Source organism: Heterodontus francisci, chromosome 47, assembly GCF_036365525.1.
Source record: "Heterodontus francisci isolate sHetFra1 chromosome 47, sHetFra1.hap1, whole genome shotgun sequence".
In the NCBI taxonomy this organism is placed as follows: domain Eukaryota; kingdom Metazoa; phylum Chordata; class Chondrichthyes; order Heterodontiformes; family Heterodontidae; genus Heterodontus; species Heterodontus francisci.
The window spans coordinates 12,090,022-12,117,097 of record NC_090417.1 but is presented as its reverse complement, the minus strand read 5'-3'; the positions used below and the strand labels follow the sequence as shown (position 1 = coordinate 12,117,097).

At 44.8% G+C, this 27,076-nt stretch overlaps 1 protein-coding gene across 9 annotated transcripts in view; it reads left to right on the top strand.

Annotated features, from left to right (window-relative positions):
* LOC137357075 (netrin receptor UNC5D-like) overlaps positions 1 to 27,076 on the top strand; it is a 442,899-nt gene that overhangs the window by 268,270 nt on the left and 147,553 nt on the right. For all 9 annotated transcript variants that reach the window (XR_010971131.1, XR_010971132.1, XR_010971130.1 and 6 more), the window contains exons 3-4: positions 5,144 to 5,287; positions 10,673 to 10,776. Coding sequence is in view for 6 of the 9 variants with exons in the window: in XM_068023062.1 (XP_067879163.1) it covers positions 5,144 to 5,287; positions 10,673 to 10,776 (248 nt within the window). In the remaining 3 variants the exon portion in view is untranslated. The remainder of the gene's footprint in view (positions 1 to 5,143; positions 5,288 to 10,672; positions 10,777 to 27,076) is intronic.

The window sequence follows — 27,076 nt, the reverse complement described above, 5'->3', positions numbered from 1 at the left end:
CACATTTAGTCTCAGTGCAGATGCGTTGCGGAGGCGCAGGGGAGACCACCCAGGATTCCTTTTGCTGTCAGTGACGGCAAGTCGCCACTTATGGGTTTCTGCTGAGGGCAGGTTCAAACTCATGCTCCTATGGAGAAAAAAGGACGACTTGCATTTATATAGCGCCTTTCACAACTACCCGACATCCCAAGGCACTTTATACAGCCAGTGAAGTATTTTTGAAGTGTTTTCACTGTTGTAACATAGGCAATGCGGCAGCCAATTTGCACACAGCAAGCTCCCACAAAGACCCATTTGATAATGGCCAGATCATCTGTTTTAGTGATGTTGATTGAGGGATGAATATTGGCCAGGGCGAAGGGGTTAACTTCCCTTCTTCTTGAAATCGTGCCATGGGATCTTTTACATCCACCCTACAAGTCAGAAAGATAGCCCTTACAACAGTGCAGCACTCCCTCATGCCTAGAGGGTGTCATACCTCGATTTTCAGCTCAATGGACTTAATCCCACAACTTTCTGACTCAGAGGAGGGGGTGCTACCAACTGAGCCACAGATGACTCATGGCCAAATATCCTTTGTTACTCACATGGTTTACTCAAGAAGCATGGATACTTGGGTTAGTTAGTAGTGGCTAGCTGGCACTTGCATAGATTGTACCCCAAAGGGAAATCAGAGCACAGAGGGCAGAGAACTGGGACCATTGCACTCATTACACAGCTAACAACCTTTGATCGGTTAATATTTGGAGGAAATTGTATCAAGCCTTCAATCCCTTCACTGAACAGAGAAGAGATATACTAGCTGAGTTCTATTATTTCTTTACAAAAATGGACATATGTGCGATTTTATACAGAATCATGACATTGTTCAAATTCTTCCCTGCCTAATTCCTGATTATGTTTTGACAAATTGTATTCTTGCAGTAATTATGTGGCAGATGTTTCTTTGCTGCTACACATAGAGGAAGATATGGAGGCCATTAACAGGAACGCTAATTGTAATTTTATGCTGAAACATTGAAACACAATTTAACTTTCATTTTAAATTATCATTGTTCCTATGAATAACTGGACAGTGAAGTGAATTGTATGTACTGTACTAAATAGGAGTGCCAATTAGAATTGTGCAATGAAATGCTCTATTTCTTCTTGATCTAATAAATTGTTGGTTTATCTCAAGTAGCATTGCTTGGTAACTAAAATAAAAATTGTGTCCCTTTCATCCTGTAACTCTGCTTGTCTCCGATTCTCTTTTTTATGTTTTTCTATCTTCGACTTTATCTCCCTCTTTCTCTCTCTCTCTGGATAAAACTGATGGATTTACATCACCACTTTAATTTGTCTCTGGCTATTTCTTTTACTCTATCCCTCTATTTTTATATCTCTCCGTCCTTGCTTCCTCGCGCTCTGAATCTCACCTAGCACGCAGTTTCCCTTTCTTTCTGCACATGTAGCCTTTTCCCCTCTGTCTTTCTTTACATCTCGCTCATTGTATTCCTTTCTCATTTCTTTTCCTTTTCCTCAAACCATCTTTCCTTCCATATTTTCCTCATATTCTCCTTTTCCTCGCCTCTGAAAATCTGAAGCCAGACTCTAGCCTCTCCCAGGGTATGAAGACAGGTTCATCTCTCAGGGACCGAGGAATCCTGAAACTCCCCTCAATAGCTGCTCGATATCGTAGGGCCTGGGGGCAGTGAGTTGGGGTGGGACGCCTGTTCGAGGGGGTGCAGATCACTGGCTGCACGTTTCCTTCAGAATGGACTGATCCTCGCAGAAAAGCAGGAAAGGGCAAGTGTTCCATTCACTGCTTGCCCATTCGGAGTCCGGAGTTAAAATCTCCTTTGATGAGTGTAACTCTCCTTTTCCACAGCACAGGAAAAACAGGCAATGCTGTTAATATCTCCATATGCTCTGAATACCTTGCCCATTGATGAATGCCCTGTTTTATGGTGAAGCAAGATACTGGTTAGCCTCCAGTTTTATGATTTTAAAAATCCAGCCTTCATACATTTCTTCCAACTACTTACCTGGCAGAGAGCGCTTTTAATGTTGGAGCGTGTTAGACGATAGCAATCTTGCCTCTAAGTCCAAAGGTCATGGGTTAACCAGGATTTGAGCAGGTAGTTGATGCTGCAATGTACCTCTTGGCAGGAACCACCTTTCACTGAGACAGTGCAGCTGACTCACCTCCATGCTGCTGCACTGTCGGAACTTTGACAAGTGTGATTGGGAAATGGGGGACTTCTACTTGATTCATCCAACACCCTCAACTTCCTGGGGTTGGCATCAATTGAATATGAAGGAGGGCCAGTTGATTACCGATCCTTGGGATCCTCAAGGTATCAAATCCTCCCCCCTCCTTAGCACCCTTGGTGTTGCTGTTGCAGAAATGGCAGGAACTGTGGTGCATGACACATCCTTGTTGCTTGTACTTTAAACCCGCCCATATTTGGACACCCCTGCACCTTGCAGTGGGACTTCCCAGAAGGCGATGGCACTTAACCCCTGGATCCCCATCGATCCTACACCCCACCCCCCTCCCTGGTGTTACAACGGACACAAGTATGCCCATCACACTGAGGCCCATGTTGCCTGTCCAGATAGAAATTCTTATTGGAAGAAAAACGGGGAAGTATCCAGGACTATGTTCTTCTCTCAACCAACATTGTCAAAAAAAATCAGGATTGAACTGGTCATTCTGCTCATGTCTGGGATCATGCTGTGTACAAATTGATGGCCATCTTCAGCTACAGAACTACAGTGACTGTAATTCATTTCAAGTGGAGTTTCTGGAAGGACTGGTGAAGGGCTCTGATTTGAGTTCATTTTGCCTGGGGAAGATGCATAGTACTCTGAGAGCTGATATTAATTTGGAGATTTTGAGCAAGACTCCAAGGGGGGAATTGGGATTCCCGCCACCATCCCACTTCCGCCAAAATTTAGTCTGGGGCGGGAAGGCCTTTGAATGGCCTTCCCACCCCGACACCCCATTGAGGCCCTTAGCTGGGCAATTAGCCCCCAATTAAAAGCCAGCCTCTGACTGCTACAGCTGCAATTAGCTGTGCAGCGGGGGGCCCTGTTGCCGCATGGGAAGGATGATACGGAAAACTGTGCGGGCTGCTTCCCAGCTCCAGTGGAGGGGGCCTGAAAGAGGGACCCAGCATCGGGAAAGGGGAAGGGGCAGCGCTGAGAGCCACCCCCCTGCCCTTGTTGCCGATCCCCCTCCCCCACTCCCTTGCGACCCCAACCCTGCAAGTCCCCTCCCGCCCTGACCTACCTGAGGCTTGGTTCCAGCGAAGCGCCTGGGCCTCCAGTAGGTTCTCTTCCAGCAGCAGCCACCGCCGCAGCTGCCGACCGCTGATTGGCCGGCAGCTATCCAAGGGCAGGACTTCCGGCGACGGGGTCTTTGATCCTTTGGAAGGCCCGCCACTGTCAACTTATGTGCCTGATTTGCACTAGATTCGTGGGCTTTCCAGAGAAGAGGCGACACGCAGATCTCAGCGTCTCCTTTTCCATGTGTCGAGACCCCTGCCGCCAGGATAAAATTTCCCCTTAATTCTCTGCCCTTCAGTGTAGTCGTTGAGCAGATGGTAAGGTGAGGAGAAAGGGAACAGAGGAGCAGGATGAGGCCATTCAGCCTCTTGAGCCTGTTCCACCTTTCAGTGTGATCGTGACTGATCTGCATCCAAGCTCCATCCAGCCGCCTTGGTTCCGCAACCCTTAATACACTTCCCTACCAAAAGTTTATCAATCTCAGCTTTCAACGAGGAAGGTGGGGAGTAAGGGAGGGCAGTAATGTAATCAAACCTAGGGAAGTACTCTGCCTTTCTCCAGCTTTCCATATGTCCAGAAACTGCACCTGCCCAATTCATGGCTGCTTGCAAGCTTAAGACATCTCTGAAACACAGGATGAGAAGTCCTGTTGTCCCGAACTCAGAGGTCTGCGTAGGGGGCACGGAAACAGGACTGCAGAGGGGCATATGCAAGCACAGTCATAGCACTGGGCCCATCAGATCAGAGAAAGCTTCTTGATTCGTAAAATTATCTCCCATTTCCACCCTCAGACTAGCGTGAATACCCAGCAGCGACAAGGGAGCTAGTCTCCACACAACTCCTGCACATATTACCAGTCCTGAGGCCAGAAATACAGCGGAGGGTCACAGGTAGTCAAGGGATTGCCGCTTCACCTGCAGTGACTGAGCAGAATGTCTCGGACTCCAGTTGGGTTTCGTTGCGTTCAAAACCCATTTTTACGTTAGCCGTGTTCTGGTTATCAGTATTCCTGCTGACAGTGGTTGTGCTGGAACTGTAAAAAAAACACTAGTTAGACCGCAGCTTCAGTACTACGTACAGTTCTGTTCACCGCATTACAGGAAGGATGTGATCACACTTGAGAGGGGCAGAGGCAATTCACAAGACTGTTGGCAAGAATGGAGAATTTTAAACGTCAGGAAAGATTGTATAGGCTGGTTGCTTCTTTTGGAACTGAGGCGGCTGAGGGAAGATTGAACTAAACGGTATAAAATTATGAAGGGCATCGACAGAGTGGATGGGGAAAACCTATTTTTGTAAGCAGAGAGGTCAGTGACCAAGGACATAGATTTAAAGTCATTGGTTGAAGGATTAGAGGGGATGTTTTCAGCCAGAGGGTGGTAAGGGTCTGGAACTCACTGCCTTAAAAGGTGGTAGAGGCAGAAACACTGAGCACATTTAAAAACATTTGGATATGCTCTTGAAGTGCCTTAACCTGCAAGGCTATGGATCAAGAGCTGGAAGGTGGGATTAGGCTGGGTCGCTCTTTTTCAGCCAGCACAGACAAGATGGTCTGAATGGTTTAATTCTGTGCCGTAAATGTTATATGTTTATGTGATGCAAAATACAGCGGATGTTGGAAATTTGAAATAAAAACAGGAAATGCTGGAAATACTGAGCAGGCCAAGCAGCATCTGTGTAGAGAGGAACAGAGTTGACCTTTCAGGTTGGTGATTGAAAGGTCACTGGCCTGAAACGTTACCTCTGTTTCTCTCTGCACGGATGCTGCCAGACCTGCTGCGTCTGTCCAGCATTTTCCGATTTTATTGCCCGCAAGATGATCGGCAAGTTCACCTGCATTTACTTTGTATTTCTTTCTCTTCTCTTTAAGGGCTGAGTATTCGCGAGGTCCTTATCAATGTTTCCCGGCAGCAGGTGGAAGATTTTCACGGTCCAGAGGATTACTGGTGCCTCTGCGTGGCTTGGAGTCAACAAGGAACGACCAAAAGCAGAAAAGCTACAGTCCGAATAGCATGTAAGCAGAGAAAGAAACACACAGCGGTGACCACTGACCAATTGTTTCACTTCAGCAACACTCGCCCATAAACTAAAAGACTGAACTTTAGCAGTTGTCCCATTGTTATGCAGACCGTCCAGATTTGGATGCTGCAGGGTTGGTAGTCCATCAAACTGTGATTCTCCCTGAATAATTCCATGCTGGAACAACGTGTGAATTACAGTGTGCAATAGACTCTGAGTGCAGCATTAGACTACAGGGTCTGAATAATGCATAGGCCAGTTTTTTGCACTTTGACAGACTTATAATGATTTGCGCTTCAGAGTGAGCACTTCCAAGAGATAAATGCCACCCTCACCGAGGTGGACGATTTCCCTTCTGTGTTCGGTGCAGTGAAATCAAGAGAGTCTTTTTTTATAATATAGATCTGTCGAGCCAGAATTTTGTGGGAGTGGAAGGGGGAGCATGAAATAAATCTTTGAGGGGTGGTGCAAACAAGGCAGGAGCCAGTTACCCCCCATTTTACTGCCTGCTCAATTTTCTTTGTGTTGACTTTGATGAAAAAGAAGATTGGGCAGGTTATGAAAAAGGGTGTTGATTCTGTCATCCCTTTTTTCGTACTATCCCCTCAGATCATGAGAAAAAGGAGCAGGAGTGGATCATGCCCCAGTTTCATCCCCCTGTACCCATGTAGCCAGGACTGACAGTTCGGGCCGAAGAACTCACTGCTCAGAGTCAATGGCTCAGAAAGCGCAACAGCAAAATGTGTGACACATCTAGGGCAGTCATGATGCTGACGGACAAACGGCCAGTCATCTTGGAAAAATCAGGATACTCACCGGGTATCACCCGTAGTTAGTCATTGAATCTCGTATAGACTATTGATAAGCTGAATGCATTCGAGATGTGGACATATTGGAGCATGTTCTACATGTCCAACACAGACAGAAAGACTAATGAGGGAGCGCTGGAAATGGCTGGATAAAAGAGGAAATTAGTGCATAAGATCAAAGACAGAAAGATACAATATTTCAATCACATCATTCGAGCAGAAGGTAGATGGAGACAATTATTGGAAGGAAAACATAGGAGAGGAGAAAATGGATGACGGATATAATGGACTGGAAGCAGTTGACCTATGTGGAATGTATAAGGGCAGCACAGGACAGACAGCGGTGGAGGTCCATGGCAGTCAACCTGGGAAGAAAATGACACCAACAAACGAATGAACCCCAGGTCTACCCAGTATAGACCCAGTTAGATCAGCAAGCGCTTGCTGTTTTCTCTGTGTTTCAGTATGTGTTGACTTTACCCACATATTATTTCTGGAGACAAATATGAAATCTTTTTAACAATGATCCAACTATTTTCCTTTGTGTAGCTCATACAGTAATTTGGAAGTTGGAAAACAGGCGCTTTAGGAGTTTGTCAGTGTTTACAGGTGATCCTTGGGAGTGTGTCAGTACTTAGAGGGCGTCAAATGGTGGGTAGAAAGAGCATGAGATCCAGCACTTGCAGACACTAGCGATAAGCGCTGTCAAGCGGACCAATGACCCACCCTGCTGAGAGCCAAGCATGGAGGAGAACTCGTCAATGATAGGGAAGCAGTCAGTGCTTGCTGGAGGGAACATTTCGAAGAACTCCTCAACGGAGGTTCTGTTTTCAACCTGAATGTCCTCAACTCCAGCCCTCAACAACCTCGGTGCGACCCCAGTCCGAAGTGAGCTCAGAAAAACCACTCAACAGCTGAAGAACCACAAGTCCTCTGGAGCAGACGGAATCCCTGCCGAAATCCTGACGCAAGACGGAGATACACTCCTGGCATGACCGCACAACCTCATATGCCTCATCTGGGATGAGGACTGCAAGGGGACCTCAGGGATGCTGTGATCAGGACTATATTCAAGAAGGGAGACAAGACCGATTGTAGCAGCTACAGAGGAATCTCTCTGCTATCTGCCACAGGGAAGATCATTGCAAGGATCCTCCTCAATCGCCTCCTTCCAGTGGCTGAAGAGCTTTTTCAGGAGTCGCAGTGCAGCTTTGTCCGTCGAGAGGCACTACAGACATGAACTTCACTGCATGGCAAATCCAAGAAAAATGCAGGGAACAATGCCAACCACAGCGGTGGTGTCGGAGGGCTGGAGGACTGCTAACGTTGTACCTTTATTTAAAAAGGGAGCGAGGGATAGACCGAATAATTACTGGCCAGTCAGTCTAACTTCGGTCGTGGGCAAATTTTTGGGATCAATTCTGAGAGTCAGGATAAACTATCACAAAGAAAGGCAGGGATTAATCAAGGATAGTCAGCATGGATTTGTTAAAGGAAGGTTGAATCTGACTAACTTAATTGAAATAACAAGGAGGATGAATGAGGGTAGTGCAGTTGATCTGGTCTACAAGTTCCCACATGGCAGACTGGTTAAAAAAAATAAAAGTCCATGAGATCTAGGCGAATGTAGCAAGTTGGATACAAAATTGGCTCAGTGGCAGGAAACAAAGGGTAATTGTTGACTGGTGTTATTGCAACTAGAGGTTTCCATTGGGGTTCCACATGGCTCAGTACTGGGTCCCTTGGTTTTTATGGTAGATATTAATGATTTAGACATAAAAGTAGAGGGAATGATGAAGAGGTTTGCAGACAACTCAAAAATTGGCCACGTGGTTGAGAGAGAGGAGGATGGCTGTAGTCTGCAGGAATATAACAATGGACTGGTCAGATGGGCAGAAAAGTGCCAAATGGAATTCAAGCTGAAGAACTGTGAGGTGATGCATTTGGGGAAATCAAACAAGGCAAAGGAATACATGATTAATAGGAGAAAACTGAGAGGTTTAGATGAAGTGAGGAACCTTGGTGTGAAATGTCCACTGATCCTGAAGGTAGCAGGACAAGTTGATAAGGTGGTTCAGAAGGAATATGTAATCTTTTCTTAGCTGAGGCATTGAATATAAGAGTAGGAAGGGTATGCTGGATCTATAAATATATAACATTAGTTAAGCCACAACTTGAGTACTGTGTGCAGTCTGGTCACCTCATTACAGAAAGGATGTAATTGCACTCGAGAAGGAAAAAGGAGATTTACGAGGATGTTGCCAGGACTGGAAAAATTGCAGTTATGAGGAAAGATCGGATAGGCTGAGCTTGTTCCCCTTACAACAGAGGAGGCTGAGGGGAGATTTGATTGAGATGTACAAAATTGTGAGGGGCCTGGATAGAATGAAGGGCGTATTTACCTTGGCAGAGAGGTCAGTGACTCGGGGCATAGGTTTAAAGTGATTGGTAGAAAGGTTAGAGGGGAGATGGTTGCAGGGGTCTGGAACTCACTGCCTGAAAGGGTAGTAGAGGCAGAAAACTTCATCTCATTGAAAAGGTGCCTGGATGTGCACCTGAAGTGCCGTAATGTGCAGGGCTATGGACCAAATGCTGCAAAGTGGGATTCGGCTGGATGGCGCTTTTTTTTAGGTGGCGCGGACACGATGCACCAAGTGGCCTGTTTCTGTGCCGTAAACTTTCTATGATTCTGTGATTCAATGATTGACAGATGATCCCCGTGAGTGTGTCAGTATCCTCTCGTGATCCCTGGGAGCATGTCAGGATTGACAGCAGGACCTTGGGAGTGTGTCAGCATTTCCGGGTCATGCCTGGGAGTGTGCCAGTATTTGCAAGGTTCTCTGCAATAGCCAGCAGTTAGTCGATCCTGAGTCTGAGCTCCTTGCTCTGTGACACAGGGCTGAAGTGTTTCAAAGAGCAAAATACTGCAGATGCTGGAAATCTGAAACAAACAGGCAAGTTAGCATTAGAAAATGCAAAGGATCTGCTGCAGTTGGACTATTCAAGCCCTTCAGTGTGTGTGTTTTTCTTCCTTCCTCCTGTTGTGCACTCCATTGCCCTGTGGTATTTTGAGTGGAATGGATGGATGCAAGAAACGCAACCAATGTGATGACAGCTGGTGAATCAAAACGGGGCATCGAGACAATTCACTGAAATCAGCATTTAGAAGTTGAACAAAAGAACTAAAACCCCAGCAAACACTGTTGCTCTAATTACCTTTCTCGGCATTATAAAAAAAAGCAAAATACTGCAGATGCTGGAAATCTGTAATAAAAACAGCAAGTGCTGGAAATACTCAGCAGGTCAGGCAGCAGCTGTGGAGAGAGAAACAGAGTTAACATTTCACATCTGTGACCCATCATCAGAACCTTCTTTGGCATGTTGCTCCTGCTGTTTGTCTCCTCCTCTCGGGTTATCAAGGCCAGCCATACGCCTCACAACTCTTGGTTCATTTTGAGATCCATTGTGTCAGGAATTCAGTCCAAAAGTTTAGCTGCAAAAGCAGTTTGGAAAGGGATGGGCAAGACCCTCCTGTGAAATTATAGAGCGAGGGTGCTGATCGAAACGCCACTTTCAAAAAATCTGTCACAAAGCAATTAGCATTATCAATCTTTTGCTTTCTGGAACAGATTTCAGTTCACATCAAACTCTGCAAACAAAGCAACAATCAAAATGTGAATGTCTCACTCCAAATTTCACATGGATACAATGCTCACTCCTTTGATTTGAGTACATTGAGGCACCTTGCGACATGAGTTCATCACGAGCAGACTCAAACAAATAAAATTTATGACATTTTTGCTGATTTTCCCATTGGAATGGCTGGGTGAACACAAAATGTGGACTTTTAGCCTTTTTGTGACTGATGCCACTTTTTGATTGTTACTTTAATCATTCTTGGGATGTGCCTTGTTACTCTGAGAAGATGGTTGTGGGTCAATTTTCTCCATCAAATGTGTGAGCACTTTGAATAAAGACTTCCCCCACCCCCCCCCCCCCCCCACCATCCCCCCTCCACAAGCTTTATTTCCCCTACAAAAAAGTTGTCTCCCCATTTCTTACAATCACATTAATAAGACCTTGCAAGCCATGTTCATCATTTATAATCAATGTCAATTCTCAGAATGACGGGAATCACAGAATGTTCCAGCACAGCAGGAGGTTATTGGGCCCATCGCAACTGTGGCAGCTCTTTGAAAGAGATTTCCAGTTGGTTTCAGTTCCCTACTTTTTCCCTCGTCCTGAAAAATTTTCCCCTTCAAGTATTTATCCAATTCCCTTTGCAGGTTTCAATTGAATTTGCTTCCGCCACTCTTTCTGGCAGGGCATTCCAGATCGTAACAGCAAATAGAACAAGCGCATAGAGGAATCGGAACAATTGGTGGGAGCAGAAAAATGACGTTTTAATTGAAAATCAGGTGCGATGTCAGTTGCCAAGAGTTTACAAATGTCAGATGATGATGTTGGTTTGAGAGGACTGTGAGTTTATAGATGGATCTGAACCTAGAACCTAGACGTTATTCACTCCATTCGAAAAATCAATTAACCTGATGACTTATTTTCTTCGACAGATTTGAGGAAAAATTTTGAGCAAGATCCACAGGGAGAAGAGGTTCCTTTAGAAGGGAAGATCATCTTGCATTGTCGTCCCCCTGAGGGAGTTCCTTCTGCCAAGGTAAGGAGCAGCTTTTAACTTGTCCTGAGCAGACATAATTTAAGAAATTCAGTGAGTTTGTTTTTTACTTTTCATGGCAACGTGTTTACAATGGTACCTCGATTATCCATGCACGCCATTATCTGAAAGACGTTCTGCTGGATGTTAGCTTTCGATCATTCAGTTGATTATTTTTATTTGATTTTCACAGACACAGCAGGATTAGCTAACTGGATTTCCAGTACCTGGTAGAATTCACTATCACGCTGTGTTGATATTTAGCTTCAGATCCCAGAGACCAGCGGGAGTCAGGCTGCCAGCATCTTTTCCAAGAATATTTCATTTTTAAAATGGATAAAAAGTGGGTTTTGTCTGCACCTGCTGGGAAGTTGATTGGATCAAAGAAAGAAGCATTCTCATTTATATAATTCACGATTGCATCTCTCAGAGACACCTCAAAGCACTTCACTCAAGGGGCTGAATTATTTCTGTGACCGTTGCAGGCAAAAGCAGCAGCCATTATGTGCACAGCACGATCCCACAAATAGCAATGATGTGTATGACCAGTTAATCAGGGCCTGGTTAAGCGAGGAATGTTGGCCAGGAAAGTGGGTATGTTTAAAGTCTCCCCTAAATTGCTGGAACAGATTGGCAGAATCCTGCTTTAACATCTGATCGGCAGGACCGCACCTACAGCATTGTCACACTGAGAAGTCAGCCTAGATGATGTACTCAGGTCTTCTTAGGAGGCTTGGACCCACATGAGCAGATCAAATGGGTATGGAATTTTCGGGAGGATAGCAAACTGAATTAAGAGCAGGAGTAGGCCACTCGGCCCTTCGAGCCTACTCCGCCATTCAATAAGTTCATGGCTCAACTGATTACTCCACATTTCCACCTGCCTCCGATTACCCTTCCACCCCCTTGCTTATCAAGAATCTATCTACCTCTGCCTTAAAAATATTCAGACTCTGCTTCCACCACCTTTTGAGGAAGAGAATTCCAAAGACTGATGACCCCCTGAGAGAAAACATTTCTCCTCATCTCTGTCTTAAATGGGTGACCCCTCATCCACCCTGTCAAGACCCTTTAGGATCTTATATCTTTCAGTCAAGTTGCCTCTTAGTCTTCTAAATTCCAGCGGATACAAGCCCAGCCTGCCCAATCTTTCCTCATAAGACAACCCGTCCATTCCAGGTATTAGTCTAGTAAACATTCTCTGCACTGTCTCCAACACATTTACATCCTTCCTTAGATAAGGAGACCAGTACTGTACACAGTACACCAGATGTGGTCTCACCAATGCCCTGTATAGCTGAAGCATAATCTCCCTACTTTTGTATTCAATTCTCCTTGCGATAAACAATAACATTCTATTAGTTTTCCTAATTACATGCTGTACCTGCATACTAACCTTTTGCCATTCATGCACGAGGACACCAGATCCCTCTGAATCTCCGAGCTCTGCAATCTCTCACCTTTTAGATAATATGCTTCTTTTTTATTCTTCCTTCTAAAGTGGACAATTTCCCACTTTCCCACGTTATACTCCATTTGCCAGGTCTTTGCCCACTCACTTAACTTATTTCTATCCCTTTGTAGCCCCCTTATGTTCTCTTCACAAGTTATTTTCCTACCTATCTTTGTGTGATCAGCAAATTTAGCAACCATACCTTCAGTCCCTTCATCTAAGTCATTTATATAAATTGTATAAAGTTGAGGCCCCAGCACGGATCCCTGTGGCACACCACTTGTTACATCTTGCAACCAGAAAATGACCCATTTATGCCAGCTCTCTGTTCCCTGTTAGCTCGCCAATATTCCATCCATGCCAATATGTTACCCCCTGCAACATGAGCTTTTATTTTCTGCAATAACCTTTGCTGTGGCACCTTATCAAATACCATCTGGAAATCTAAGTACATTCCATCCACCTGTTCCCCTTTATCCATAGTCCATGGAATTCCGTCAAAGAACTCCAATAAATTGGTTAAACATGATTTCCCTTTCACGAAACCATGTTGACTCTGCCTGATTACCTTGAATTTTTCTAACTGCCTTGCTATAACATCTTTAACAATAGCTTCTAACATTTTCCCTCAGACAGATGCTAAGCTAACTGGCCTGTAGTTTCGTGCTTTCTGTCTCCCTCTCTTTTTGAATAAAGGAGTTACATTCGCTATTTTCCAATCGAACGGAACCTTCCCCAGATATCGGAAATTTTGGAAAATTAAAACTAGCGCATCAACTATCTCTCTAGCCACTTCTTTTAACACCCTAGGATGAAGTCCATCAGGAACCGGGGACTTGTCAGCCCACAGCTCCAACAATTTGTTCAGTACCACTTCTCTGGTGATTGTAATTTTCTTGAGTTCCTCCCTCCCTTCCATTTCCTGACTTACAGCTAATACTGGGATGTTACTTTTATCCTGAATAGTGAAGGCCGATGCAAAATATTTGTTCAATTCATCTGCCGTCTCCTTATTATCCGTTATTAATGCCCAGACTCACTTTCTACAGGACCAATGCTCACTTTGTTATCTTCTCTTTTTTAAATATCTGTAGAAACGCTTACTATCTGTCTTTATATCTCTAACTAGCTTTCTCTCGTACTCTAATTTTACTTTCTTTATCAATCTTTGTCATTCTTTGCTGTTTTTTATATTCTGTCCAATCTTCTGACCTGCCTCCCATCTTTGCGCAATTATAGGCTTTTTCTTTAAGTTTGATACTATCTTTCATTGTTTTAGTTAACCGAGTTGGTAAGGATAGAGAAAGCAGATTCAGAGTTTAAGGCAGTTTTCAGAGGAGTTGGAAGTGGATATACCTGCCTTAGAAGATATGCAACAAAATTGATTTCTGGGACAAGAGGGTTGTCCTATGAGGAGAAATCTAGTAGAATGGCCCTACATTCTCTGGGGTTAAGGAGAATGAAAGGCGATCTCATGGAAATGTATAAAATTCTTCGAGGGCTAAACAGGAAAGATGCTGACAGGTTCTGTCCCCTGACTGAATAGTCTAGAATTATGGGTCACAGTTTCAGGATCAGGGTCGGTCATGTAGGGCTGAGATGAGGAGATGTTTCTTCCACTCAAAGGGTGGTGAATCTTTGGAATTCTGTACCCCAGGGAGCTGCGGATGCTCAGTCCTTGAGTATATTCAATACTCAGATTGATAGATTTTGGACACCAGGGAAATCAAGGGTTATGGGAATAGGCAGGAATTGAGGCAGGAGATCAGCCATGATCTAATTTGAAATGGTGTACTGGCCTACTCCTACTCCAATTTCTTATATTGTTACGATGTCCCTCAGGGTTCAGTTCTAGGGTCATTCTTGTGCAATGTGTATCAATGATTTGCATATAGTCCTGGAGGGAATGGTGTCAAAATTTGAAACTGATATCAAAATAGGAGATATAGTTAATTCTTTAGAAGAACAAAAGAAACTGTAAGGGGCTAAGATGAGAAGATGGGCTAAAAAGTAGCAGATGGAATTCAAGGTCGTACAGTATTATGTGTGGTGAAAAGAAAAATTAGCAGCAATAATTAAACGAGAAGTGGAAGTAGGCTCAGTGCTCACAGAATCATCGTAAATGACAGCACAGTCGGAGCCCATTCAGCCCGTTGTGTCTGTGCTGGACGAAAAAAGAGATATCCAGCCGAATCTCACTTTCCAGCTATTGGTCCGTAGCCCAGTAGGTTATGGCAATTCAAGTGCATATCCAAGTACATTTCAAATGCGGTAAAGGTTTCTGCCTCGACTGCCCGTTCAGGCAGTGAGTTCCAGAGACTCACCACCATCTGGGTGAAAAATATTCCCCTCCAATCCCTAATTTCTACTCAACTACCCTCAAATCTTGCGGAAGGGCAGAGGGGTTTAGGGGGACAGGTTTGAAAAATGCTAAAGCCAGCACCTCAGGTTGTTCAGGCTGTTAAAAAAAAAGCTGATAAAATTTTATCTCAACACTATGGAATATGAAAGCCAAGCGTTAACAATGAGCCTAGATTAGACCTCAGTTAGAGTATTGTGGGTAGTACGGGGCTCCACACCATAGGAAGTATATAGCAGCTTTGGAGAGGGTCCAAGACAGAATTTCTCAGATACTGCCTGACATGCGGAAACAAATGTGAAGAAAGACTTGAAGAATCATTTTGCTTCGTTAAAATAAAGCAGGTTACGGGGTGATATAATAAAAGTATTTAAGATTGTGAAAAAATAGTAGAGGTCAGATAGAAGTGGGAAGTCTAGAAGAGTGGATCATAGCGATAAGCTTAAACGTAAGAGATTTAGAGCCGAGGTGAGGTACAACTTGTGAACAAAGAGACTGTCGAATTCATTTCCAGGATTGGCGGTTTTGGCAGAAACTATGGACTGGATTTTAGGGTGGGTGGTTGGGGGTGGGGGGGGGAGGTGGAGGGAGCCGTCCACTGACCAAAAAGTCAGTGATGATCCCGCCTCTTCCAAGCCTGGGGATCCAGACCAGATTTTACAGTCCCCAGGCCCTTAATTGGTTTTGGGCGGAACTTCTGCCTCATTGAGGTAGCAAGTCCTGCCTAACGGAGCTGTCGGCCAATCAGCTCATATTCCCAGCAGTGGCCACGGCTGGGACTGCAACCCAGCTGAAGAATGAAGATGATGGGGAGCACCGGAAAACTGGTAAGTAATCAGTCAGACTTCGGCGAGGCAAGTGGGGGTGAGATAGAGGTTGGGGGGGGGGGGTCGTGTTGGTGGCGATTGGGGCTTTGAGGCGGCTCTCTGTCGAGCACAGGGCTCCCGATTGGAAGGGCACCCACTTTTATTTGGTGGCTTGTCTCAAGGCTGGGCCGCCAGCATGCCAACGGTAAAAGCAGGCAGAGGCTCTTAACTGGCTGTTGATTGGTTACATAAGGGCCTTGATTGGCCTGGGGTGGGCGGGCCATTTCTCGCTGGCGCCGTCCCGTGTAAATTGGTGGCGGAGACGGGAGCGGAGCGGGAAGGGCCCTTCCCAGCCTCCCACTCCATTTTACGCCACCAGCCTGTTCTTTTAGGGGGGGGGGGGCGTACAATTCCAGCCTATGTCAACATTCAAGGTGAAATTGAATGTGGACAAAGGAAGAGAAGTTCAAAGTACGGGAACATGTTGAATAAACATAATTAGAACTGTTTTCCATTGTGGAGAGTGAGCACTGACATGGACTGGTTAGAATGAATGGCCTGTTTGAAAGTTGCATCTTCCACGTCTGTGTCTTGTGATTACGAGAAAAGTGCAACCAACTGAGCTGAACCGATGCTTGCACTTCACAAGATTCATCGTCAACTTTATTTCAGTATTTCTGCTGCATTTAGCTTCTAATTGAATCCAAGGAATATTCCATTAAATGGCTAATTACTCAATTTCAGCTGTTGTCAGCAAAAATGTCTTTGTGTTCCAACTCATTGCAAGGCAGTGTCCAATTCACAAAGGATGTTGTTCTCTTTGCTTCTCTGTGCCAGTCAGCCACGATTTCAGACAAGGGAGAGCTGCATAATTATGGGATGTCTCCTGTTTGTCCAGAGGGAATGAGGCAGTAAACATTCTTTCCATAATTTAATTAAACTGCATTTTCTGTCATCTTCTATTTGGCACCTTTCCCAGGCAATTAGATTTCAGGTTCCAGCAACAATGTTTCATACGTACCCTATATGGAATATATTCAAAATATTATTGCTGGATTGTTGTGAAAAACCCAACTGCATGATTAATGTCCTTCAGGAAAGGGAACAGGCTGTCCCTACTTGTCCTCATAGACAAGGGGCTCTAGCCTCGCATGATATAGTTGATTCCAAATATCCTTTGTGGTGGTGTAGCAAGCCACTCAGTTGTATACAATCTGTATGTAAACTTGACATTCTGTGATCACATTTCCCTTCTGCAAGTGCACTTGCAAATTTGGACACAGTAATTTCATCTCCACACCCTGGTCCAAATATTCCTGGTCTTGAAACCTACCTCATCTGAACACAGAAAAGCCATGGAAGGAAGGTTGATGATTTAAAGAAAATTATTTATTTTTTAAATTCAATCATAGAATGTGGACACCCCTGGACAATGAAGTGGCTTGCTCTGCCATTTCAGAGGGCAGTTAAGAGTTAACTACATTGCCGTGCGTCTGGAGTCACAGATAGACCAGACCAGGTTCCAACAGCAGAGTTCTTTCCCTAAAGGACATCAGTGAACCTTATGGGGTTTTGCAACAATCCAGTAGTTTCATGGTCACCATAACTGATACGAGCTTTTTTCATGACCGGTTTATTTAATTAACTGAATTTAATTAACTGCCGTGGTGGGACTTGAACTCGTGTTTCCAGATCATTAGTCCGGGCCTCTGGATTACTAGTACAGTAATGTTATCACGATTCTCCCATACAGTCACACAAAATAAAAATTATTCCGAAGTAGTAGCTTGTCATTTCAATACAAGGAAATCTAGGCTGAGTAAAGGCCATTCAACTCGTTCAGCCCTCTGATTCCGATTATTCGAGCATGCACTTTCCCTTTCTCCATCTGTTAGTCATCTACTTTGAGGCTGCTTAAATTCCAGTCCATGGGATACTTGCAAACCCTACGCCTTGGTAATCTGGATCTTAAAGTCCTGTTTATGCGAATAGTTCAGGTTTGCTGTTTTGTTCTATTTGATTTTTCTGGGAAAGATTTGTGTTTTTGCTTTGATGGTACGTAAAATCTCAATCAGAACAGCAAAACCTGTTAGCAACAGCAACGTGAAAGAATGAAAATTGGTGGGAGCATTGACTTAAACTTTACATGCGGGCTCCATGATATGCATCAATGAGATCCACAAAATTGAGGCACCTCTGCTCCAGTTTAGGCAACATTACTTTGGTTCCCCAACCTCCTCTACTGCAGAAAGCAACTTCCATGGCCGGGTTTTAAACTCCTTGAGTAACGCTCTTTTTCACACAACAGTTGGCCATGTTCCAGAGCCCAAGATATGTCTGGGTAAAAGTTATGGATTTGTTTAGCAGAGAGTGTATGAAGACAATTGAAGCAATGGAGATTTGAATACCATCAGGAACTCACTGTAAGTGCCACCTCAATTAGAAATTCTGTGATTTGTGCATTATATTGTGTCCATCCACACTTACTGTGCACAAATGCTTGAATGGTGCCTGAATTGCCAGTGCGGAATGCAAATGGGATAAGTGTGCTAACGTACTGAAAATGTCCCATCTGCTCTCTTCAAAGAGCAAAGTGAACCCTGTGGAGCAGCAGCACACAGCCATCACCACCACCTGCACTCAAAGCAGGCACAGGAGCAGATCCACACACTGCAGGAGCTGGTGCTCCTGAGGTGGCACAGGATAAGAAAGTTCTGAGGAGCCAGCTGCTGCAGAGTGGAGGCCCAGTGTGCTGACTGCCTGCTGTATGGGGATACAAATCGCCGTGGACCTGCTGTCAAAAGTTCACCTGTTACAGCAGCAAGCCGGTCAAAGGAAGAAAGGACTTGCATTTAAATAGCACCTTTCACAACCTCGGGATGTCCTGAAATGTTTTACAGCTATTTGAATCCTTCAAAATGGAGTCACTGTTGGAATGGGAAGAGGATGGGCCATTTAGCCCTCGAGCTTCACCAACCATTCACTTAAATCATGGCTGATCGATATATGAGCAATGTTTACTTACCTTGGCTCCATATACTTTAATACATTTGCCTCACAAAAATCTGTCAATCTTAGGCTTTATTTTTCAGTTGACCCCCAGCCTCTACCCACTTTAGGAGACAGTGTTCCAGATTTCCACTACCCTTTTTTGTGTGAAATAAGTGCTTTCTGACATAACAGCAAGGTTCCACAATCAGCAACGACACAAAATCTATTTAGATTATCACCAGTATTTTTTGTAATGTTGTTTGAGGGATCAGTATTCGCCAGGACACCAGGGAGAAGTTCCTGCTCTTAATCAAAAGAGCCTGGGATGTTGTACTACATGAAAGGTGCTCTATCAATGAAAGTTGTTGTTTTTTACTGAAATAGTGGCCATGGGATCTTTTACATGCACCTGAGAAGGCAGATGGGGCCTGGGTTTAATGTTTTGTCCAAAAGACAGCACCTCTGACAATGCAATACTCCCTCAGTATTGCCCTGAAGCGTTAGCCTGGATGATGTGCTGAAGTCTTCGGAGCAGGACTTGAAGACATAACCTTCTGACTCTGAGGTGAACATGCTACCAACGGAGCCACAGCAGACACATTTGCTGTTATGCAAACAACTTTGGAATAGCCGCATCTATGCCACCATCCCAGATGAGTGATGCTGTTGAGCAAAACCTGTCATTCAGCACGTGCGAACCGATTGAAAGCTGCTTCGGAGATCTGTATACTCCCATTGCTGCTATAGAAGCTTTGGGGTCCAATCCATGTGTAGCTTCAACTCACTTGGAGGATAATTAGAAGTAAATTTCCTTGAATGACCTTGAAACTTGCAGGGACTCCCTGATCATTGCTTGCACAGGTGCCTGAAAGGGAAGCAAATTCAGCAGTAACCTTCAAAAGCGTATAGGATGGAAACTTGACAAAGAAAACATTCAGGGCTATGGGGAAAGAACATGCACGTGGGACAGATTGAATAGCTCTACCGGAGAGCAGGCACGACAGGCCGATTGGCCTCCTTCTGTGCTCTAGCAGTTTATTCTAGATCATGAGGAGATGCTCTCCAGCTATAAGATAATACAGGTTGATCCAATTGGCACTTGTGGCAGAAGCTATTCTGTGCCATTACACAGCTTGGTATGAGTGACAGTAAGTCATGCATGCCTCAAAGCACAGTCCATTTCAGTCTGATTCCTTTCCTTTTACTTGAACACAGGTACGTGGACTCAGGAGACAGAGTCTTCTGATAATAAACTTTATCTATCAAATCAATATCAACCCAACATTCACAGTACTTATGAGATAGCCACCATTTATACTCATAAGTAACAAACTCATCATGGGTTTGTGCTCACTCTTCTCACTGCTTACAGTAGTCGCTTCAGGACTGTTTAGAGTCCCTACAGTTTCACTGTGTGCTGTATCTTTCGTAAAGTTAGTACGTAAAAATGCCATCAGTCACCTAGACAACTTTGTTCTTCTCGAGTATGCACCCTGCAGTCAATCTGTTTATAGTTCCCCAGTCATTTATTGCACTCCACCATCTGATCATCCATCGATTCCTATTAGACATGCTGGCATCTAGCTCTGTATCAAGATAATACTCCTACCTTACTACTCCACCTCCTCCTCACTAAGTACTCTCCCAACTCCCACCATTAACCCTGCAATTACAACCACAACTCCTCTACATTACTAATCCCAACAATCTCCCCACCCCCAGCAACTGCAGCACCAGAGTGCCTTGAACACTGATGCAAGTTCTTCAGGGGAGGGGTGGGGTGGTGGGGTGGGGGTGATGGTCACAAAAGCGGGTGGCTTCTCTAACTACTGAATTTGGCTATGAAGCCAGAATTACCTCCTCAGTGTGGCTGGCGCTGCATGCAGGCCACATCGACCAGCAGCAGGGAGGGATTCATGGCACACGAGGGGCAAACACATGAAAACCATGCACCACAAGCACTGCTCAACTTAATAAAATTCATACACTGTAACTGTACCTGGAGCTGTGTCATTCTTCCATCGGCGAGAAAATCAAAGCCACAGTTCCCAAAAATATCCAGTATTCAGGAGAAAAATCAAGTTTAAAGTCAAACAGTGGTGCTATGATTGTCGAGGCAGCCAAAAGAGTGCAGTAGTGTCCAGTTGTAGTGCTCGGTAGGGGAAACTGGGCAAGCAGACTCACAAGGACGGATGTGGATGGTCTGTTGCTGGTCCTTGCTGAGAAGGATGTAACAAATTGTATAGCAATATGGAGGCCCAGTTTTAACTCTCATATGACAAAGCGGCATGCCTAACCAGGAGGGGCAGCGGGCAGGCCTGGTCTCATTTTAGCATGCTGCTTGACTATGTCCCGACGAACTCAGCCGGGAGGCTGGGTGGAAATGAAAGCCTGGCTGTTAAAATTGGGCTCTGCAACCTCTTCCAGGCTTACAACCCTCCAAGAACTCTGCTGCCCTCCGTCTCTGGCCTTTTGTGCATTCCCTTTACCCCACCATTGGTGGCTGTGCCTTCAGCATCCTGGACCCGAAACTCTCACTTCTTTTCCGAAATCTCTTGGCTTCTCTCACCTCCTTTCAGAGCCTCCTGAACGTCTACCTCTTTAATCAAGCTTTTAGTTACACATCCAAATAGCTCATGTGGCTTGACGCTAGTTCTTGTCTGCTTCTGCTCCAGTGAAGTGTCTTTGGATATTTCCCTGCATTGAAGGTGACATATCAATGCAAGCTATTGGTGTTGGTCCAAACTTTCTATAAGAATCTCTGTGCTTCATTGTTTCAGGGTCAGCTAGGTCAGTTGACCTTTGAAAGGAGGCCTTACTTAACTTTCAAACACAAGTTTTTTTCTTTTTGCTGCATTGAGACTTTCATAGAGTCAGAAAACCTCTGACCTAATATATCCTTCCAGTTCTCACCATCAGTAGGTGGAAATGAAAACAGAACGGAATCCTAGAAACCATTCTCCGTGCGCACATGGCGTTATTCACCAAAATGACTTGAGATTGATGGTTTACAAACTCATTAACTTCATCCAAAATGATTCGATGTTTGATGGGCAATAAACTCATGAACCTCTTCTGAGTCTTCTTGTCAAGATTTGTGATCAAAAGTTTATTTCTGCTTGAAGCTATAGAATGGGATGCAGCTAATGAAGATTCACTTGCATTGATTAATCGCTGAGACACTTCGGTCCACATTCCATTGCATCTGAGAGTTCAAATTGTCAGCCGTGGCTTGGTTCGGTAGCACTCTTGTTTGTAATTGAGACGATCATGAGTTTAAGACCCACTGCAGAGACCTGAGCATAAAATCATGGCTGATATTCCACTGAAGGAGTGCTGCCCTGTCAGAGGTGCCATCTTTCAGATGAGACATGAAACTAAGGTGCAGTCTGCTCTCTCAGGTGGATGTAGAACATTGCATGGGCATTGTTTGAAGAGTTCTCCCTTGGACAGTATTTATCTCTTAGATCAAAGAAGTGAGGTTATCCACTTTGGTCGCAAAAACAGGAAGGCATATTATTATCTGAACGGCTAGAAACTGAGAGCGGGGAATGTGCAATGAGACCTGGGTGTTCTCGTACACCAGTCGCTGAAGGTAAGCATGCAGGTGCAACAGGCGGTATAAAGGGCAAATGGTATGTTGGCCTTCATAGCGAGAGGATTCAAGTACAGGAGCAGGGATGTCTTGATGCAATTATACAGAGCCTTGGTGAGGCCACACCTGGAATATTGTGTGCAGTTTTGGTCTCCTTATCTGAGGAAGGATGTTCTTGCTATAGAGCGAGTGCTATGAAGGTTTACCAGACTGATTCCTGGGATGGCGGGTCTGACGTATGAGGAGAGATTGAGTGGGTTCGGATTATATTCGCTGGAGTTCAGAAGAGTGAGGGGGGAATCTCATAGAAGCCTATAAAATTCTAACAGGACTTGACAGGGTAGATGCGGGAAGAATGTTCCCGAAGGTGGGAGAGTCCAGAACCAGGGGTCATAGTCTAAGGATACGGGGTAAACCTTTCAGGACTGAGATGAGGAGAAATTTCTTCACCCGAGACTGGTGCGCCTGTGGAATTCGCTACCACAGAAATCAGTTGAGGCCAAAACATTGTATGTTTTCAAGAAGGAGTTAGATATAGCTGTTGGGGCGAAAGGGATCAAAGGGTATGGGGGGTGCGGGGGGGAAGCAGGAACAGGCTACTGAGTTGGATGATCAGCCATGATCATAATGAATGGCGGAGCAGGCTCGAAGGGCCAAATGGCCTACTCCTGCTCCTATTTTCTATGTTTCTATCAATAAAACAGATCTTTTTTTTTATTTAGAGATACAGCACTGAAACAGGCCTTTCGGCCTACCGAGTCTGTGCCGACCAACAACCACCCATTTATACTAACCCTACAGTAATCCCATATTCCCTATCACCTACCTATACTAGGGGCAATTTACAATGGCCAATTTACCTATCACCTGCAAGTTTTTTTGGATGTGGGAGGAAACCGGAGCACCCGGCGAAAACCCACGCAAACACAGGGAGAACTTACAAACTCCGCACAGGCAGTACCCAGAATCGAACCCGGGTCCTTAGAGCTGTGAGGCTGCAGTGCTAACCACAGCGCCGCCCATTATCTCGTCATTATTGCATTGATTTTCTGCAAATTGGCTGCCACACTTCCGATATTACAACACTTCAAAGAAAAATCACTTGAGTGTCTGTAAAGCAATTTGGGATGCCCTGAGGTTGTGAGAGTTGCTATATAAATGCAAGCCTTTTTGTTACCCTATTAGAAAAGCAAATTTTTCTCTGAACACTCAAAAAAACACCAAGAAATTCAGTGAAGATTTGATTCATTCTCAGACACAGATGTGATATTGAAATGCACATGTTTTCAAGGATACATTTGAAAGACTAAGTTGTCTGCCATCACCCAGATGATGGTAATGGAGCTGGACTTTCCCTTATTGATCTCTGAGATACCTGTTTCCAAATCATATCACTCAGAATCTAGATCATTCCGAGAGCACCAAGCGAACTTAAGCCCTTAAATAATAAAGTGGGGTCATTTGAATTGACAACTGCTCTTGAAGTAGTCACGAAATGTCTATCAACCATTCTGTCTCATCGGCTGACATGTATCCTTCAGACAATTGGGTCTTGACAGCTCCATCACTGGATTAACTCATTCATTCTGTCCAAAATAGGAGAGTCAGCATGGCTTTGTCAGGGGGAGATCATGTCTAACAAACTTGATTTGAATTTTTCGAGGAGGTGACTAGATGTGTATATGAGGGTAAAGCAGTTGATGTAGTCTGCATGGACTTCAGTAAGGCTTTTGATAAGGTCCGGCATGGGAGATTGGTTAAGAAGGTAAGAGCCCATGGGATCCAGGGCAGTTTTGCAAATTGGATCCAAAATTGGCTTAGTGGTAGGAGGCAGAGGGTGATGGTCGAGGGTTGTTTTTGCGATTGGAAACCTGTGACCAGTGCTATCCCACTGGGACCCTTGCTGTTTGCAGTGTGCATTAATGCTTTAGATATGAATATAGGAGGTATGATCAGTATGTTCGCAGATGACACAAGAATTGCTGGTGTCGTAAATAGTGAGGAGGAAGGCCTTAGATCTTGATGGGCTGGTAAGATGGACAGAGCAGTGGCAAATGGAATTTAATCCTGAGAAATGTGAGATGATGCATTTTAGGACGACTAACAAGGCAAGGGAAATGACAATGGATGGTTGGACCCTAGGAACTACAGAAAGTCAGAGGGATCTTGGTGTACTTGTCCATAGATCACTGAAGGCAGCAGCACAGGTAGATAAGGTGGTTAGGAAGGCATATGGGATACTTGCCTTTATTAGCCGAGGCATAGAATATAAGAGCAGGGAGGTTATGATGGAGCTGTATAAAACGCTAGTTAGGCCACAGCTGGAGTACTGTGTACAGTTCTGGTCACCACACTATAGGAAGGATGTGATTGCACTGTAGAGGGTGCAGAGGAGATTCACCAGGATGTTGCTGGCTGGAGCATTTCAGCTATAAAGAGAGACTGGATAGGCTAGGGTTTTCCTTAGAGCAGAGAAGGCTGAGGGGAGACCTGATTGAGGTATACAAAATTATGAGAGGCATTGATAGGTTAGATAGGAAGAAACTTTTTCCCTTAGCGGAGCGGAGGTGTCAATAACCAGGGGGCATAGACTTAAGGTCAGGGGCAAGAGGTTTCGAGGGGAGTCGAGGAAAAAGTTTTTCACCCAGAGGGTGGTTGAAACCTGGAACACACTGCCTGAAGTGGTGGTAGAGGCAGGAACCCTCACAACATATAATAAGCATTCAGATGAGCACTTAAAATGCCATAGCATACAAGGCAACAGGCCAAGTGCTAGAAAATGAGATTAGAATAGATAGGTGCTTGATGGCCAGCATGGACAAGATGGGCTGAAGGGCCTGTTTCTGTGCTTTATGACTCTATGAAAACCATTGAAACCCCCTGCAAAGATGGCATTATTCTTGCGGGTCATTGCGGAAGAGTGGCCACACCACCACAGGATACTCCTGACTTCCATGCAACTGAATTTGAACCCCAGCTATTCCTTCTGACCATATGTGGAGGAAGATAATTCAAAGCACTTTTTGATGCAAAATGATTCACTTGTCCCTCCTGCAGGATGTGATGACAATCGCCAACGATCCAAAAGGTGAACAAATCTCCTGAGTGAGCTCGGTGTTTACTCTCACAGGTGGAAAATAACTACTGTCCTCAATGGTTTGATCATTCAGACACTCGATGTTGGAACATATATCCAGCGATGAGCTGTTTTTCTCCACTCCAACAGCTTGGCTGTTTTGGCAACAGCTCGTCTAATCGGCTCTATTTTCTCAGCGATCTTGTTGACCTGCCTGCTTTGTGCAACAGAACTTGATAAAGCAAACTGGAAATCGCTTGCCCACTGCTGTTTGAAACACTCCATTAAACAAAGCATCTGGACTGGCCCCTGACCAAAAGCCCCATGACTAAAAGCAAGCAACAGCACAATTTGTGCTTTAGAATTTCAGCTCAGGCTTTCTTTGCAGCTGCTCCTCTCCAACTTCACCCTTGGTGATAAAGCCTTCCTTTATCCTGCCTGAGTACGCTGGAAATAATTTTCCAAATCTCTCCACTTTGCTTCAACTCCTGCCACTTTCAACAGACTCTGCCAAACCAACTTCCAACTCTGCCCAAGATCACCTCCCCTGATATTCTTCCCCAAGCTCTGCTAAATGTCTGGCTGCTCGTTGTAAAGTGCCTCGAGACATTTCGCATTTATCTCACATCTTTCAGGATCTTAGGATGCCCCGAATTGCTTTACAGCCAATGAAGTAATTTTGAAGTGTAGTCACTGTTGCGATGTCGGACGGAAATGCAGCAGGCAATCTGCGCATAGCAAGCTCCCACAAACAGCAGTGTTATCATAGCCAGATATTGTGTTTTAGTGGTGTTGATTGAGGGATAAATGTTGTCCAGGACACCGGGTAGAATTCCCTTACTCCTCTTCGAAGTAATGCCATGGGAGAGCAGACAGAGCCTCGTTTTACTGTCCCATCTGAGAGACGGCACCTCGAACACTCACTCGGTGCTGCACTCGGAGTGTCGGCCTAGATTTTTGTGCTCAAGTCTCTGGAGTAGGACTTGAACCCACAATCTTCTCCCTCAGAGGCCACCAGTTTTTAACGTTGGAAATCTCGTTATGTATTCGAGTCGAGAAACCAGAGTTGTTGTCCATTAATCCCTCTTTCTGAGAATTAGGAGGAAGTGACGAACGTATATCTTTTTATGTTTGTTCAAATTGGTAAGAGTCTTCAGGTTACAGACACTTGAGCTTAGATTCAGCAAGCGCATGAATACAATCGGTTCCTGCCAACTACATGCTTGCTGATCTATGCATAAAATTGTCACATAAAATCCTGTCAGTTGCAATATTTTATGTGTGAGTTGAGCTGGGGAGCACACAAGGCATTTTTTTGGCTTCATTGTTTGTCAATTGATGCTTCTTTACACAGTGCTGCTGCCACTGCATCACCCGCTCAACACTGAAATTAAATACAAATCACTCTATGTCATGTGAGTGTGGAATACAATTTCAGCAGCTCCAACTGGTGCAGCTTGAAGTCTAGTTTGTTGGATTGAGTCCAAAGATAATCAGAAAACTTGCACATTGGCAAGGTACTGATATGAATTCAAAGAAGCAGAGCCAAATGTTTCCCTGCTGCCTCCTGAGTCCCATGCTGCAAGCCTGCAACTGCTTCAGTCAGTGTATTTAAGCATGCTCGTTATCTTTTTCCAACCAGGTAGTCGGCATTGCTACATTGGGTTCTGTTAGAATAGACTGACCTGCAAGAGATGAACAAAACACTGCTTTATTACAAAAGCAAAATGCAGCTGATGCTGAGAGACTGAAGGTACTGAAAGTGCTCAGCAAGTCAGAGAGAGGTAGGATTACCTGCATAGGAAGGCGGGGAAAGGAGAGCCGTTGTTAACGGGTGCACCAGTGGTCACAGAGGGAAGGGTCCCTTCAGCAGGCTGAAAGAGGAAGGGAGGGGAAGATTTTGGTGGTGGGATCAAGTTGGAGATGACAGAAATGGCAGAGAGTTTTTCTGTCAAAAATAGAAGCTGGTGGGAAATTGAGGACAAGAGGCACCTCATAATGTTTCTAGGGAGTGAGGAGACAC